Raw genomic sequence first — 16,682 nt, forward strand, 5'->3', positions numbered from 1 at the left:
CCTTTGATTGCAGTCATTCTAATGCCTGTGCCTACTATTTTGATGTGGGCAGGTTTGATTGCGTTGCTTTACCTTAAGCACAGCTCCCAAGTAATGTCGATAGGTTTTTGGTCTTAACTGCATCTTCTGCTGTGTTTTTTAGAACAACCAGAAAGCAGAGTAGCATGGGATCACAACTAAGTCCCAAGGGCAGTAACTGTGGGTTCATTGCTGGAAATATTGATGCCCAGGGTCTGTCTATCCATCTGCTGCATCAAGCAAAATTCAGACAAGCTCCCTGTCTGAAAAGTCCCCTTGAGACTAACAAGTGTTAAAGGAAGGCAGGAGTAAAATGATCCAGGACAGGGTTTGAGCCAGGGAATCTACTACAAGCTCAATAGGAAAGATAATAGCTTTGTTGTAGCGGCATGGGGGCAAGGCTGGCACAGTGTCTGTGTTGGAATAAGAACCCAAGCGTCCTCAATTCCTAACACTCACTACCTTTTCTCCCTGCCTATGAAGATCCAGATTCTTTCCTGAAATCAGCTCGCCTCCAGCGCCTGCCGTCCTCTTCATCGGAGATGGGCAGTCAGGACGTCTCGCCGCTGCGGGAGACCAGCAAAGACCCATTCTCTGGGGACTGCAGCTGCCGCCAGGATGGTCTGACGGTGATCATCACTGCCTGCTTAACCTTCGCTATGGGCGTCACGGTAGCCCTGATCATGCAGATCTACTTTGGGGATCCACAGGTAAGCGGAGGCTGTTTTGTTTAATGGCCAATAGCCTAGATATGGGAAGAATTGTCTGCTGGGAATTACAGCTTCCTCCTTGGATCTCGGCAATTCAGATACCCCAGCACAAATGCTGGCAATGCCCCAAAGTGACTGGAGAATTGACATCGGGAGCCTCCGCACTGATTCCCTCTCAGGGAGTCCAAGAGCCAGTGGCAGGATCTGAGAGTCAAGCCAACTTCTCTCTGCTTTGGCACCATCACTGCGGACCGAGATGCTGCAACCAGGTTTATCTGTGAGGTTTTGATGCTGGTGCATGAGAGAAATAGAGTCCATGCTGGCTGACTCTGTGGCTCAAGCAGAAGTAAAACCCGTACCCGAATACATGCAGAAGGCAGCTCTGGTATTAAGTCAGAAGGCACAATTGGTACATAGTCACGTTTCTGACAGTCACAGGGCGAAGCGATAGTCTTGCTGGTCTGTATGGTACGGGTGCACCTGTCATTGGAGGGGATAATTTTTAACTGGGATTAGGCAGTGTAATTGTTTAAACTACAGTGGAACCCCTGCTATTTCCTGCTCATGCCTTATGTTTTACACACTGGCAGTGCTCCCCACTTCACTGCAGGGGTTTCACACAGAGGCAGCACTGCTATGCGGGCCCATAAGAACGGCCACACTGGGTCAGACCATCTAGCCCAGTGTCCTGTCTTCCAACAGTTGCCAGTGCCAGATTCCCTGGTCTGTTCACTCCCTCTGGGGCATCATCAAGTGATCCCTCCCCTGCCATCCATTTCCAGCCCCTGACAAACAGAGGCTAGGGAAACCATTCCTACCCATCCTGGATAATAGCCATTGATGGACCTGCCCTCCATTAATTTATCTAGTTCTTTTTTGAACCCTGTTAAAGTCCTGGTCTTCACAACATCCTCTGGCAAGGAGTTCCACAGGTTGACAGTGCATTGCATGGAGAAGTACTTCCTTTGGTTTGTTTTAAACCTGCTATCTATTAGTTTCATTTGATGACCCTTGTTCTTATGTTATGGGAATAAATACATAACTTTCCCTTACTCACTTTTTCCACTCCAGTCATGACTTTATAGACCTCTATTGCATCCCCCCTTAGTTTCCTCTTTTCTAAGCTAAAAGTCCCAGTCATTTTAATCTCTCTTCATATGGGACAGTTCCAAACCCCTATAGTTTTTGTTGCCCTTTTCTGCACCTTTCTAAGGGTATGTCTACACTACCCCGCTAGTTCGAACTAGCGGGGTAATGTATGCATACCGCACTTGCTAATGAAGCCCGGGATTTGAATTTCCCGGGCTTCATTAGCATAAGCGGGGAGCCGCCATTTTTAAATCCCCGCTGCTTCGAACCCCGTGTAGCGCGGCTACACGGGGCTCGAACTAGGTAGTTCGGACTAGGGTGCCTATTCCGAACTACCGGTACACCTCGTGAAACGAGGTGAAACGAGGTGTACCGGTAGTTCGGAATAGGCACCCTAGTCCGAACTACCTAGTTCGAGCCCCGTGTAGCCGCGCTACACGGGGTTCGAAGCAGCGGGGATTTAAAAATGGCGGCTCCCCGCTTATGCTAATGAAGCCCGGGAAATTCAAATCCCGGGCTTCATTAGCAAGTGCGGTATGCATACATTACCCTCCTAGTTCGAACTAGGAGGGTAGTGTAGACATACCCTAAGACTGTTGCTTTGACAAAATAGTTGACAGAACATTTACTAGTGTGCAGTGATGTTATGTAACTGGGGTGCGTGTGTTGCAAACAGGTGTCAATGGATGCTGCCTTCCCCGTACTACTCCACGAGGAGAGGTCATGGCTACACGTCCTGGGTCAGATCTCAGAATGGGAAAGGAGCGTCCTTGCTCTTTCAATTATTTCGGCTGTTGCTGATGCCCAAAGTTCATTTGCAATAGTTATCTGTTTAGGTAGCCGTTTGTCTGTCTGTCTATGGGGTGTTTTTACGGTGCCTAGGTGCTGAGCATAGGAAAAGCAAACAGTTTCCTGATCGTATTTGACAAATAACCAGGACATGCTGTGGGGGTCGTGTTTAGATTAGGGATGTTAAATATCAGTTAATTGTATAGTCGAGTAACCTCATGAATTTTTATTGGTTTGTCAGCTGTTCTACAGCTATTCTGCCACTGTATCAGAGGCAGCAGCGTGGGGAGCCAGGCAGGAGCTGGTCCATGAGGGAAGCAAGTTTAAAAACCAGCTCCCCTTGTGGACCGGCTGCCTGTCGCCCTGTGCTGCTGCCTCTGATAAGGAGGCAACAGCATGAGGTGGCGGCAGCCCCTGTCTAAGGGGGGGTCTGAGCTCCTGGACCCGGTGTGAGCCGGAACTGAGCCAAACTGCTGGCCAGCCTGCTAAAAAATGTACTGGCAAGGGTGGGGGGAGGGAAATGCGTGTAGTCTGTAGCATTAACCTATAAGCTTTTGCTTATTGGTTAACTGGTTAATCGACTCCACTGTCACATCCCTAGTTTAGATATGTGCAGCGGGAGATGGGCCACCCTGCTATGGTGTTGTGTTTAGGTGCATGAGGGTGCTGGGGGGGTGCTGCTGGGGGAGTTTTGGTTTGCGGTGGGGGGGATGAGAGCTGTGCTATGGGGGTTGCTTGTGGCATCTACCTTTGGGTTTTCTTAAAAGTTTTCATGGGGTTTTGAAAGCAAAATATGAAGAGGTGTGAGTAGAAGGAAGAGGCCAGCTGATCCCAGCCCTGTCCAGATGCCAGCTGGGATCATAACAGAACGTAATGTACCTAGGGTAAGAGCGTATGTAAGACCCGCTGCATTAGGGCGTTGGGCCGGGGGCACTTTACCAATAGCCATGGCTGAAGGCCTTTTTGTCTAAGGAAAATGCAGGTCGGGCACCGTCTCAGCTCCAGGATAATTAGGAATCTAACTGCTCAGCCATGTACAGGTCAAAACCAACCCCTTGAATTGCACCCAGACACAATCCATCTTCTGCGGCCTGTGCTCGCGATGGGCCCCAATTAGGCCTTGCTGTAGGACTGAATAGGAGTGTGGGAAATAACCCTTCCACTAGCAGACTGTGCTGCCTTTCTCCTGATGCAGGGGTTCTCGGCCTTTGTTTTTCTGAGCCCCCGCCCCCCATGCTATAATAACTCCATGTCTCTGGCGTTTCAGCTGGGGGCCAGTGTTGAGGGGTAGCAAGCCAGGGGTCCCTGCGAAGCTAAGTTGCTTAGGATTCTGTTCCAGCTCCAGGCAGTGGGCCTCAGGGTTCCCAGCTTCGGCTCTGTGTGGCCTGGCCTTGGCTCCAGTGAGTCCAACACTGGTCCTCCTTGGCGGACCCCCTGAAACCTGCTCGTGGCCCCCAGGGGACCCTGAACCCTTGGTTGAAAACCACCATCTTTTGCTTCTCCCAGATATTCCATCAGGGCGCCGTGGTGACCGACGCGGCCCGCTGCACAGCGCTCGGCATCGAAGTGCTCAACAAGCAGGGATCCTCGGTGGACGCAGCCATCGCCGCAGCTCTGTGCTCAGGAATCATCAACCCCCACACGTCCGGCATCGGCGGGTAGGTGCAGCTGGTCGCTGTGCTCCCCTCTGCTGAGAGGGCCTGCTTGGTGTGCCTGGGTGCTGAAGGGGCTGCAGAGCACCAGGAGGGCCCTGGCTCTGGGCACTGCTGGGCCAGGAATCTTTGCAGGGCTTTGCCAGGGAGCTGAAGGGAGTTCCTCTCTGCGCTGCAGCCCCGGGATGGCCCTGCGCTCCGGCAGGAGACTTGGGATCGCAAAGTGTCAGTCAGCCTCCTTTGGGCACCCTCCGCTTCTGCTACTTCATCACTGTCGGGATGGGCCCTAACGAGCTCTTCGCAGCCCGGGGAGGGGCTACACGGATCCTTCTGCTCTCTCTCTGCACAAGGCTGGCCACGCTTGGCTTTGCTCTTCCTGAGCCTCTTCCAGGCCAGTGCAGATGATGATATTAGCCTCCCCAAAGCGAGAGGGCTCTGGCATCACCCTCGGCAGCAGCCAGCAGAGCCGGGGGAGAGTGGGGAGTGCTTGGAAATCAGCCTGACATGCTCCCCTCAGTCATGCATGTGGCATCTCCTGCTGGGGAGAGTTGCCATTGCGCCCCCCATACACACATGCACGCAGGTTGTGGCTTTACTGGTGCAATCTAGCCCTTAGTCTAAACCACCTTGCTGCCTGCTGGTAGGGAGGCATAGGTGGCCACCAAATGATTGTGTCAGGGCTGGGTCAGAGCCTTTCTCTCTTCCTTCTGGCTGTTTTGCACTGGCCATGTGCCAAGGGCTGGGAGAGTGGCATGGCTGGAGCGTGCTGCACTCTGGTTGAAGGGTCCTTAAAAGGCAGGTCCAGCAAGCACAAGTGAGAGCAGCCCTGAGCCTACTCAGGCATGTGTAGGTGGACCTGGCCCCGGGGTTGGGAGAGGCTAAGAGGTGGAGGAATGCTCCCTAGTTCCCTTCCCCCCACCCCAGGTGGATCTGTCCTGGTGGTTTTGGAGACCTGCATAAGATTTTGTTACACCTGTAAATCTTGGCCTTGTCACTGCAGCAGCAGAAGCAGCAGCATGTTCTGTAGTGGGGGAGGGGTTCCCTCAGCTCATGGTGGGATAAAGTGAGGGTGAGAAAATCTAATCTGGAGAAACATGCAAAGTGAGGGGGTTGGGGAAGGTGCCAGCTGCATCCTCTTGGACTCCATGTGCCCCCATCTGAGTCTAGCCTATTGCCTGGAGCTGCTGCCTCCTTTTGGTGTTAGTTTGAAAGATGTTATGCAAGTGAGGCTTAAACGTTCCACTCACCGGGACAGGACGTCCCGGGAATGTTGCATAAATGCTGTCACCTGATAACGCCTCATCATGCTAGACTCAGAATATTTTGTTTGTAAGTAGAAACCCTAGTTTGATCCTAAAGCCTGTTACTCAATCTCTGTTTTGGATAAAAAACAAAGCCAAGCAAACCACAAATGGATGGACTGGCTGAGAATGGATTTAGGAAATGTGCGATTTCCCCAGGACATCCGAGACACAGCGTTCCCATGTTCTAACTGGGGATTCGAGTATCAAGTGAATAATGATATTTTGAACCAACTTTCACTCTTCAGACCTGATTCTAATTTACACTGAGGTCTCTTACGGCCACTCTGGAAGTATGGACCTGCCTTAAAATGGGCAGAAACATCCTACTAAGAATGCCTCCTGAGCAGAGGTTATCCCTGTCCTGCTCCTCATGTCCGGTGTGGAGGTGGAACGGGAGCATGTTAAAGGCCTGGTTAAATTACACTGCACTGTGGCTTTTCTCCACTTCCCAGGGTCCCCAAGAAGCAGCACATTAGTTACAGCAGTCCTGGGGCTGCTATAATCTACACTAGAGGTTAGGCAGGCCCTTGTAGAAACATTAAATATGGAAACACATAAGGTGGGTACCTTCACCTCACCACCATCCCGTGCATGGAGTAACTGGCAATTGGCCCATCTGTCTCTCACAAGTTTCTGTCCTTCAAGCTGCTCCTCTTTCTCTGGGCTTAATTAGGGCTGTGTTTATTCCTTCCCAGAGACACAAATAAAGGTCTATCCACCTCCACACACGCACATTACCGCGTATGTGTCTTCCTCTGCAGTGCGTGTCAGGGAGCAAGGTTGGGCCAGGTTATTTAATCACAAAAATGCCCCTAGTTCTAAGGCTGAATCGCAGCTCATGTAGACATACCCACGCCAGCTGTATTCTGCCTCGCTCACTGAAAAGAGAAGTGAGGTTGGTATGGCACCAGCTTCAGTGTAGGCTGCACAAGCTGGCCTGATACCCCGCTGCCCGGGGGGGGGGGGCAATGCCCAAGCCTGCACCACAGTGTCCTCGCTTCTGTTTGAAAAGATCCCAGGTCTGGAGGTTGAATCTGTATAAATTAGAGCGAAACGGTTTTGTTGAAGAATTCCCAGTGGAACGTGCTGATTCATCAAAACCAGAATTTTTCATGGGAATGTGTCAGTCATTAAACTTTTGTCAGGAAGCTTTCTCAGGTGCAGGATGGAATGTCTGGTCAAAATGCGAGTGGGCGAGACTAAGCATGGGGCAATTAGCTATTCTGGGCTGGGTGGGATGAGGGGGAGGGTTGTGAGAAAACTATTGAAAGGTCTCAGTTTCATTCCAATGGAGCCCCTTTTAGACTTGGATTTCGTATGCCCCCATGTCTGAGCTGCAAATCCGTGGCAATCCGCTTCATATCCACAGCTATGGATGTGGATATCTGCAGCTCATCTTTGCAGATGCGGATGTGGATGCAGACACAAATTTTGTATCTGGAACTTTGCAAATGCGCAGCTATCCACTTTGTAGCGGCGGGTATCCGCATCTGTGGGTATTTGCAGCTCATTTTTGCAGATGCAGATGTGGATACAATTTGTATCCACGCAGGGCTCTACTGATATTTTTGGAGCCAGTGTTTTGGTCTGTCCCATTATAAAAATGGAGCCATTTGCAAAATGTTAGTCTTCCTTTAGATTTCAAATGCCCTCTTCAGGGCATTGTGCCCACTTGTGCTTTGACTGTGTGGATCAGTCGTACTCATCTTACAATCCGAGCTCAGAGCTTGGGGTCTGAAACACAGACTCTTCCTGCTCCTCACACCCTGCAGATTCTGTCCTTGGCATCAGCTGACAGGGGGAGGAGAAGTTGCGCAAAGCCGAACAGACCACTCTCCCCTGGCTGTGCTGGCTCTGCCTGCCAAATGCTTGTGTGCGCCAGCAGAGCCAGCAGATCCCAGTGTGCAAGGAGCAGACGTATTGAGTGAGAGGACTCCATTTGTACAAGCATAGTGGTATCAACCCCAAATCCCTATGCTCCCCTCAGCTCCCTGCACAGAGGGCTGCTGATGGCCCTGCCTGCCCCCCAGCTCAGGGCTACAGTGGTATGTGCTCGGGCAGTCTGGGGGGACGGCAAGGTGCTCTGTGTGCCCAAGGCACTCTCTCTCTGCAGGGGGGGAGTGATGCTGGTCCACGACATCCGGAAGAACGAGAGTCAGGTGATTGACTTCCGAGAGACGGCCCCCTTGGGGATCCAGGAGGAGGGCCTTCGGGAGGCCTGGGAGATAAAGGTGAGTGAGAGAACTTGTATATTTTCTTTTTGTGGGGTTTGCTTTCTAATGTTGCCAGGGCTTCTCCTTCCATCCCCCATTAACCCAGATTCCCGTCAATAATGGGTGTGCAGCAAGCGGTGGGGGCCAGTGACTCAGAGGGTAACGTAGCCCTGGTGGGAGGGGCAGTCCCGAAAACTCTAATCCCCGCTTCCCAGAACAGGTACAAGCAGAGGACAAGCATCCTCACCCCCCTGCAGCTCCTCAGTCCAGCTCCAGAGCCATTCGCTCCAGGGCTGAGGGGCAGTTCCGTTTCCATGGCCTGTCCCCCGGAGCCTGCCGGCAGCACGGCAAGGTTTGTCACTTCTGAGGGTGCTCTGGTTTTGTCCACTAGGAGCTGAACGGAGACTCACCACAGGCCACAGAACCCTTAGGTGGTGCTGACGGTTGGTGCATTATTGGGCCCGTCTAGGTTAGCCCTAGTGGCCGAGAGGGGAAGTGTTTCATGAGCAGCCGAGAAATCCCTTGAGCCTGTGAGTCTGACTGGAAATGAGAACAGTGAGCCAGGCCTGGGGATCGGGGAAATTCCATCAGATCAGTCTCCCTCAGAGCGTGGGAGCCCAAGGAGATAGGAGCCTACGGGCATGTCTGCATGGCAAAACCCAGGAGGGACACGTTTCAGAGCCTGGGCCTACGGACTTAGGTTTGCACCATGGAGCTAAAAGTTGCCATGTAGACAGATGGGCTTGGACTTTGAAACCTGGGAAGGGGGTTGGGTTTCAGAGCCCAAACTCCAGCCTGAGCTTGACTGTCTAATGAAGTTAATGGGTGGCAGGTTTAAAACTAATAGAAGAAAGTTCTTCACACAGCATGTAGTCAACCTGTGGAACTCCTTGCCAGAGGAGGCGGTGAAGGCTAGGACTATAACAGAGTTTAAAGAGAAACTAGATAATTTCATGGAGGTTATGTCCATAAAAGGCTATTAGCCAGGGGATAGAAATGGTGTTCCTGGCCTCTGTCTGTCAGAGGCTGGAGAGGGATGGCAGGAGACAAATCGCTTGATCATTGTCTTCGGTCCACCCTCTCTGGGGCACCTGGTGCTGGCCACTGTGGGCAGACAAGATACTGGGCTAGATGGACCTTTGGTCTGACCCAGTCTGGCCATTCTTATGTTCTTATGTCTATGTGGGCATTTGTAGCCCCCTGGCGCGAGCACGGCGCAGCAGAGGCTGTGGACCCAGGTGGTGAGACTCGCTGCTCTGGGGGTTTTGTCACATAAACAGACCTTTAGAAATATCCAAAATGATGGAGAGATACACAGCAGAAGCTACATGTCTCAGGCTGAGTTCACCCATTGGCTGCAACCAGGTTACGTTAGGAATGAATTTGCCCCACTTTCTTCCCAAAGCTTTTACTCCTTAGCTGTGTTGTCACCGCCCCTTGTGTCTAAATTTCTGGCTTCTTCAGCATCTGTCACTTTGGAAAACAGAATCAAAGAATCCTAGGATTGGAAGAGAGCTCAGGAGGTCGAGTCCAGCCCCTCCTGCTAGGACCCTTCTGCATGACGAGCTATTGCCCCTTCTTTATGGCCATAGGAGACCGTGTCCTTAGGGTGATTTGACTTTCTGTGCTTCCTTTCATCCAGCCGGGTCTCTTGGTGGGGGTGCCAGGCATGATCCAGGGAATGCACAAAGCCCATCAATCGCACGGGAGGTAAGAAATTTCACATGCATTGGTTCTGCACAGACGGCACGCTGCTGAAAAGTGTTGCTGGATAAAACACCCACTTAATCCAACTCGTCAGCTGCCCAGGCTGTAATACTCCGATCAGCGGGGGATTCAGCTCTAGTGTGGCCTCCGTGGCTGCATGGTCTTGCTGGTGGCAGGGCCTGTAAACTGCCCAGCTCCCATGGCAAAGACTGGCTTGGTATTCTTGGCTAGGCTGTTGAATCACTCTCCCTTGGACTATGCTGTTTCCAGGTCTCGCCCTTTGAAGTGCAGCACTTTGATAGCACTTTTTGTCCCCAAGGCACTGTACAAACATGGGCAGGGGCTTTCAGACTTGCACACGTGCAATCACGGGGCTGATTTGTGTGTACACGTATCCCAGATTTCCCTGTGGCAGCTGCCCCAGGGCCCAGCATTGCAAAAGGAGTCGGAGCTCCTGACCACCACTGCCACTACCACTACTACGGCAATGGCAGCAGCCTGAGCCCCGGGACCTGTAAGCACCGAGGGCTGCCGGGGGGAGGCGTGGCCCGATGCAACAATGAGGACTGCCTAGCCCCAGCCCCGCCCCTTTGCCCCACCCCTTCCTCCTCCACACCTGGCCTAAAGGCCCAGCGAGGCTGTTGGCCCCACTGCCTGTGTCACACGTCTATGGCCCTGTTTTCAGAGGAGCTGAGCAATTCAACTAATTGAATTCAGTGGGAGTTACAGGCACTTGAGCCCTGTGAAAACCAGGCCACAAACTTAGATAAAAACCTAACAAATAGAACAGTTTGAGTTTGTTCCTGTCTCCCCCACCACAAAAAAAAAAAAAAAAAAACCAAAACAAAACATTTCGTTTTGGGTTTGATGTTTCCTGGGTTTTCATGTTGTCAAAAATTCTGCAGAAATTTTCAGAAGAATTTTTTTCACTTCCTTCAAAAATGTGTCTGGGAAGTACTGCGGGTTCTGATCAGCTGTATCCCCAGGGACTCCTCACATCCGCCCTGGGCAGCAGGTCAGTATTGTCACAGCCACTGTATGGATGGAGCATGGAGGCGAAGTGTTAAGTGACTTCCCAAGGCTACACAGAGAGGCCAGTGTCCCTGTTCTGTGCTCTGGCTGCAGCAGAGACTTCCAGCTAACCATGTCCGGCCCCCGGGCTAGTCCCCTGAAGACAGCTCTGCTTTCACTATGCTCCCTTGCAAATGCAAATTTCTCTTTGTGTGTTTTCTTTGCCAGGCTCCCGTGGTCAGAACTTTTGGGCCTTGCTGCAAACATCGCCCAGGATGGATTCAATGTCACGCATGACTTGGGTGAGCGCCTCCCTGCAGCAAAGGGGTCCCCTGTGATGTGTGCCAGGGAGTGTTTCCTCTCACGTATGTTAAGGAAAAAGGGGGCTGCACGTACGTGTCTGGACTGTGGATGGGACTTAATGTCCTGGAATTCAATGCTCTTCAGTCAGGGAAATACATGGCATCAGGGCCGGAAATCAAGCTAGACCTAAGCAGGGAGGTACGAGAGACCCAGAACGGATCTTTCCTAGGTGGCCTCTTTGGTTTAGGCTCACCTTGCATTAGAAACATGGAGCCAGATGCTGCACTACTGGGGTCCAGGAGTTCTCCCACTGGTAGGGCAGGTGGGTGCAGTGCAAATCCACGTGTCTGTCTGACCTAAGCTGGCTTGTTACTGGGGCACCTCTCACACTAATGTTCAAACGCCTCTTCCCCATAACTGTTCAGTGCGGGCTCGCCAATGCTAGTGCCAGCCTTCTGAACTGAAGCTGTAGTCCTGATTCTGGTTACTTTAGCACATTCACTGGAGCACTCACCTCTGCTGGGGAGGCTGCAGATGGCCAGACTGGGTCTAAAAGGGTCCATCTACACTGCAATTAGACAAGCATGGCTTGCCCGGGCCATCTGATTGGACATTGAACATCGGGCTGCAGGGCTGTAACTGGTGTAGAGATTTGGGCTCAGGCTGCAGCCTGAGTTCTGGGACTATGCTGCCTGACAGGGCCCCTGCAATGCCATGGTCCGTGTGGTCGACCAGGCGGCAGATACAGGCAGTCCCCGGGTTACGTACAAGATAGGGACTGTGGGTGTGTTCTTAAGTTGAATTTGTATGTAAGTCGGAACTGGTACATATTGTAGGGGAAACTCTAGCCAAACATTTCTCCAGAGCTCAGTTTTATTCTCCCACACCTCAGTTCCCTCAGTCCTTTATTCTCAAGCTGAGGTGTCTGCTGAGAAAAGCCGCTCTGCGTCTCCCTGGTCTGCTGGGGGGGGGGGGGGGGGCGCTAGCTTCGCGTCTCCCTGGTCTGATGGGGGGAAGCAGCTAGTGCGGGGTTGCCTCACCCCGTTTGTAAGTAGGGATCAGATGTAAGTCGGATCCATGTAACCCGGGGACTGCCTGTATTGACACCGTCAGAATCAACCCCAGGCAACCCCATGCTGCCCCATGGCCGCTCCTCAGTAGTGCGTCAAGGTGAGTTTGTTCTGGCTACGGGCAGCCCTTTTGCTCTGCAGAACACCATCACCTCCAGCATGGTCAGCTCTGCCCAGCGAGGAGCGAAGCCTGGCCGATTCCAAGAGAGCACAATCAGACCTATGCTGCTAGGGATTTCAGGAACTCAGGGAGGCCCCTCAGCTATCTGGGTGGTGAGTGACTGGGGGGAACACAATGAAGGTGATTGCAGGTATCTCCTTCGACATCCCCTTGGACTGGCCATGGAAATTCTCCCCGAAGGGGGAACAGCGCAGGAGCTCCTGGTTCGGCAGTACGGAGATGAAGTGCCACTACATCGGTGTGATGTACTAATACTGACCCCGTGTCCTGCCCGAACGCAAGCGCTGAGACCCCCGCTTCCCTGATGTCTCGAATGGGGTCCTGATCCCCAAGGTGATCGGTGGCTCCCTGGCCCATTAGGCAGGTTTGAAGGCTGGTGATGTGCAGGAGATTAATGGCAGGCAGCGTGGTGCGTGGAGGACATCTGTGGGGCTGCATGGACGCAGAGCAGTCTGGCCATGCTGGAGCTGCACACCCATGACATGACTCTGGTGAACGTCAGCCCCGAGGTTTATGTTCATGCATCAGACATTCTCCGTGTGCACACGTGTCCGTTGTGTTTAAAGCAGCTGGCGTTCTCTCTAGGCGCGGGGGAGGGGGGAAGACTTCACGCACTCTCCTCACACCCAGGCCGTTTAGAGTCTGTGGGCTGGGGAGCACACAAAGTCTCCTGGCCCCGTCCCTTCTGTCCAAGGCCCGGCCCCTTTCGGGGCAGTCTGGGACCACTTCAGAAATTTGTGAAGTGGCCCCTTTTTAACAATTATTGCCCACCCTGTCCTAGGTGGTCTCCTCCTGTAATACTGCTGTTACCTTTTTTGCCCAACAGCCAGAGCTATCACTGAACTGAAGGAGCTGAACTACTCGGACAAATTCAGAGAGACTTTCCTTCCAGAGGGCCAGCCGCTGTTGCCTGGAATGTTTATGAAGCGACTCGATCTAGCCACCATTTTACATCTGGTTGGCTCAGAAGGGGTCTCGGCCTTCTATAGTGGAAACTTGACCCAGGAGATTATTTCTGAGGTGAGCTATGTCTGCACTAAACCTGCACATGGATTATTGCCTATTCATAGTGCAACTTAGCACAAGTAATAGTGACACCTAGTTGTTCCCTTATTTTAAATGAGGACTCATGTTGAGGGCGAGTGGTAGCCAGTATTGACTTGAATGATTAAATATAAAAATTTGGCGCTCAGTTTTTCTCCCACACGTGTTTAACTCCATCATGAAGTTAATCCTGACTTAAATCAGCACAAGTGACCAATGAAGTGGCACCATCAACTATGAAAGTGAAATCTACTCTATTGAAATGATCCTTCTGTAGTTTCTTTAGGTTAGAACAATTTCTCTTCAATTGGATAAGGTTTCGCAGCCATTTCTGTAGCACCCCATTTGTTTAATTCCTATTACATTGATAGGGCTAGGCTGTAAGGATTGAATGTTGAAGTTTTTGAATGAATTTAGGTCCTAATGAAGGTGCTGGAAGGCCTTGGAGAACAATTCTCCATTTGGCCACCAAGGAGAATCATTGTCCTGACTCTTTGCACATCAAAAAGCCACCATTCAGTACCAGGCAGAGTGTGTCTGAACTGGGGACCGTGAGGTGAAAGTTTATTACTAACGTCCTCTCCAGTGAAGACCCTATTCCCTGAACCTTTTCAAAGCATCTGAATCAGTGTCACAACCATAGGTAATGTAGCCAGCTTTCCCCTGGTGAGCACTGAGCTGCTTTTGTGTGAGTTACTGCTCAGAGAGGCCTCAATACTACCCAGGCCTCTGCCCATACTCACAATTCATCACTCAGCGGCTCTCCTTGGCTACGTCTAGATTGCATCCCTTTTTCGTAAAAGGGATGCAAATTAGACGTATCACAATTGCTAATGAAGCGGGGATTTAAATCTCCCACGCTTCATTAGCATAAAAATGGCTGCCGCTTTTTTCAGCACGGAGCTTTGCCGGAAAAAAGCGTCAGTCTAGACGCAGGTCTTTTGGAAAATAAAGCCTTTTCCGAAAGATCCCTTATCCCTTATTTTAAGAGCGATAAGGGATCTTTCGGAAAAGGCTTTATTTTCTGAAAGATCCGCGTCTAAACTGGCACTTTTTTCCAGCAAAACTCCGTGCCAAAAAAAAGCGGCAGCCATTTTTATGCTAATGAAGCGGGGGAGATTTAAATCCCTGCTTCATTAGTAATTGTGATATGTCTAATTTGCATCCCTTTTACGAAAAAGGGATGCAATCTAGACGTAGCCCTGGAGTTTTGAAACGTTAGTAATGTCTAAAGACAGAAGATTCCTGCAGCCCTGTAAATACGGCTAGATGTATAAAGGTGGGAGCATTATTGCTTGGTTAGACCACTGAACTCTGGGTTTTCTCTTGGGCTTTGTCACTGACCCCTGCACAAGTCACGTGACGTAGAGTGTGTCTACACTTGCTCCCTATCTCGAGATTGGGATGCAAATGTAGTGTACCGAAATTGCTAATGAAGCACGGGATTTAAATATCCCGCCAGGCTCTGGGGGGCGGCTTACACGCACACCAAGGACGTACTGCCTGCACAGTAACCTACTCCCCGGAGGGTCATCCGTTCCTTGCCACGACTCCCTGCTACTGGGCTATTGTCCCCACCTGAATCAGGCGTCCCTTTGCCCATCACTTGACTGAGTCCCGTGGTGAGTAAGTAGGACTGGAAAACTGGTCTGTTTAGAGTCTCTCTCCCGGGCTTGCCGGTAATCAGTTTGTGTAGAGTAGGGGAACCCGGACCCTCCCACACTTCCGGGCTCCAACCCCAGGACCCTAAAGTAAGGCCGCAATGACCTTACCTGAATGGTGAGCCGTGTATCCGCTACTCATCACCCCTCTCGGGGGGCTTTTAGGGCCGTCCTCCGACACCCCCTGTCCTGGGGCCACTCCAGGGTAGAGACCTGTCTTCTGGATGCTGGGTTGGATGCTTTGTCATCTGTGTTAAAATAAGCACGAAAGAATAGATCACACACATAAACGCTGCACTTCCTCATTTCCCTGGAGAGTAGGGATCCCTGCATGAGACCTTGAAAGTGAGTCCCTTCCCATGCTCATATTCATTGTACAAGTGCTCCCCAAATTCCATGGCCTGAGTGTGAAAAGCTGCTGTTTGCACTTTCGCCCTCGTTCTCACTCTCTCTCATTCTAGCTTTCGCTCTCTTTCTCGCTCTCTCACTTTCTTGCTCTCTCTCGCTCTCTCTCTCTCTCTCTCTCTCTCTTTCGCTCTCTTTTTCACTCTTGTGCTCTCTTTCTTGCTTGCTCTCTCTCTCTCTCTCTCTCTCGCTTTCACTCTCTCTCCCTCTTTCTCAGTGCAACAAAATATGCCAGACCATGGGATTTGGCTCCTGACTTAAGCCCATGCTGTACAGACATGCAAAGTGTTGATCTCACAGATAAGCTTAAAGCGGTTTGTTGTTTTGATTGAACAAGCGACATTTAAGATGTGTCGTTGGGTAAGTCCCCAGGACACTGGATCCCTTTTTCCCTCTTAGTGCAGAAATGCCCAGGTGGGAAGAGTGTTGTTGTGGGAATTTGATATGGCTTCTGTTTGTTTAGCCGATGCCTGCTCCCCTTTGATCTCATTCCCACTCCTCTCCGCGGATTAGCAGCTGCTGTACTCAGTGTTATGCCGGTGTGTCCCACGGGGCTAAAGCCTTTGCTGGTGCGAGTCAGTGGCCCAGTGGTTTCAAGGGTGCTGCTGCAGTAACACATCTGAATCGGGGCCTTTACCTTTTGGCTTGTAGCATCCACTTTGTGCAGCAAGTGGGGATTCAAACAATTGGCCACATTGTCAGAGGGGCAGCGCAGGTGGGAATTTGCACCCACAGGCAGGCGGGATGGTGCTCACGCCGGCTTCTCTGCGAGTGAGCGCAAACCTGCACTTGCACGTCTCCGTCACGCTTCATGGCCTAGCTGAACATGCCCCACGGGGATGCATTCGCACTTCTGCTCTTGTGCTGCTTCTGCCAGTGGTTCTACCTGAGACGTAGCCTCTCGCCACATTATGAGAAGCCAGAGGCAAGAACGGCAGAGGTTGTGTTGTGAGTTATATGCTTAGTCTGGTGGAAAGCCAAAGCAGAGTTGCCAATTGCTGAAAATGATTTTTATGGACAGTATAAAAAAAACCAAAAGAGAGAACCAACCTTTTTAGGGACACATTCCTGCATCATATAAAGACGGCTCAAAAGGACAAAAGTGAACAACAGTCAGTGCTTTTATTCATGCATCACAACACTCCCGAGCGGACAGTATGAAACCCAGCCCAGCTGGCAAATCGAGTCGGGCAGCAGGTTGGGGAAATAGGGAAGCTCATAACACAGGTAGCTGGAGCCACAGCACATTGGTCAAGCATGTGGACTCAATCCTATTCCTATTACAGCCCCCCGCCCAACCCAAACCATCCTCCCCTCTGGGAGCTGCTCACCCAGCTGGGACTGGGCACCCCTACCAGTGACCACCCTGCTGTGACTGTACCCCATCCCCCACCCCAGCCCCAGCCGCTGAGCCAGTACGGGTGTGTGCGGCATGTTCATCCACTGAAAGTGGCTGCTCTGCGGACGTCAGTGATGCTGAAGGAGAATTTGAAGCCAGAGGCAGGTCAGAGCTGCCCCCACCAGC

The 16,682-nt window shown here is 51.6% G+C and overlaps 1 protein-coding gene, 1 long non-coding RNA gene and 1 pseudogene across 3 annotated transcripts in view; 2 read left to right on the forward strand and 1 right to left on the reverse strand.

Moving 5' to 3' along the window:
• Positions 1–16,682, forward strand: part of GGT7 (gamma-glutamyltransferase 7) — a 47,766-nt gene that overhangs the window by 13,464 nt on the left and 17,620 nt on the right. For both annotated transcript variants that reach the window (XM_075901415.1, XM_006126677.4), the window contains exons 2-7: positions 502–728; positions 4,113–4,264; positions 7,676–7,793; positions 9,418–9,485; positions 10,722–10,795; positions 12,874–13,067. In XM_075901415.1, the coding sequence (XP_075757530.1) occupies positions 502–728; positions 4,113–4,264; positions 7,676–7,793; positions 9,418–9,485; positions 10,722–10,795; positions 12,874–13,067 (833 nt within the window). The remainder of the gene's footprint in view (positions 1–501; positions 729–4,112; positions 4,265–7,675; positions 7,794–9,417; positions 9,486–10,721; positions 10,796–12,873; positions 13,068–16,682) is intronic.
• LOC142818872 (uncharacterized) overlaps positions 1–16,682 on the reverse strand; it is a 47,444-nt gene that overhangs the window by 1,238 nt on the left and 29,524 nt on the right. The window contains exon 3 of the long non-coding RNA XR_012896572.1: positions 14,864–15,000. This is a non-coding gene — a long non-coding RNA (uncharacterized LOC142818872). The remainder of the gene's footprint in view (positions 1–14,863; positions 15,001–16,682) is intronic.
• LOC142818881 (serine protease HTRA2, mitochondrial-like) lies at positions 10,905–12,859 on the forward strand (annotated as a pseudogene).

Source organism: Pelodiscus sinensis, chromosome 18 (assembly GCF_049634645.1).
Source record: "Pelodiscus sinensis isolate JC-2024 chromosome 18, ASM4963464v1, whole genome shotgun sequence".
In the NCBI taxonomy this organism is placed as follows: Eukaryota; Metazoa; Chordata; order Testudines; family Trionychidae; genus Pelodiscus; species Pelodiscus sinensis.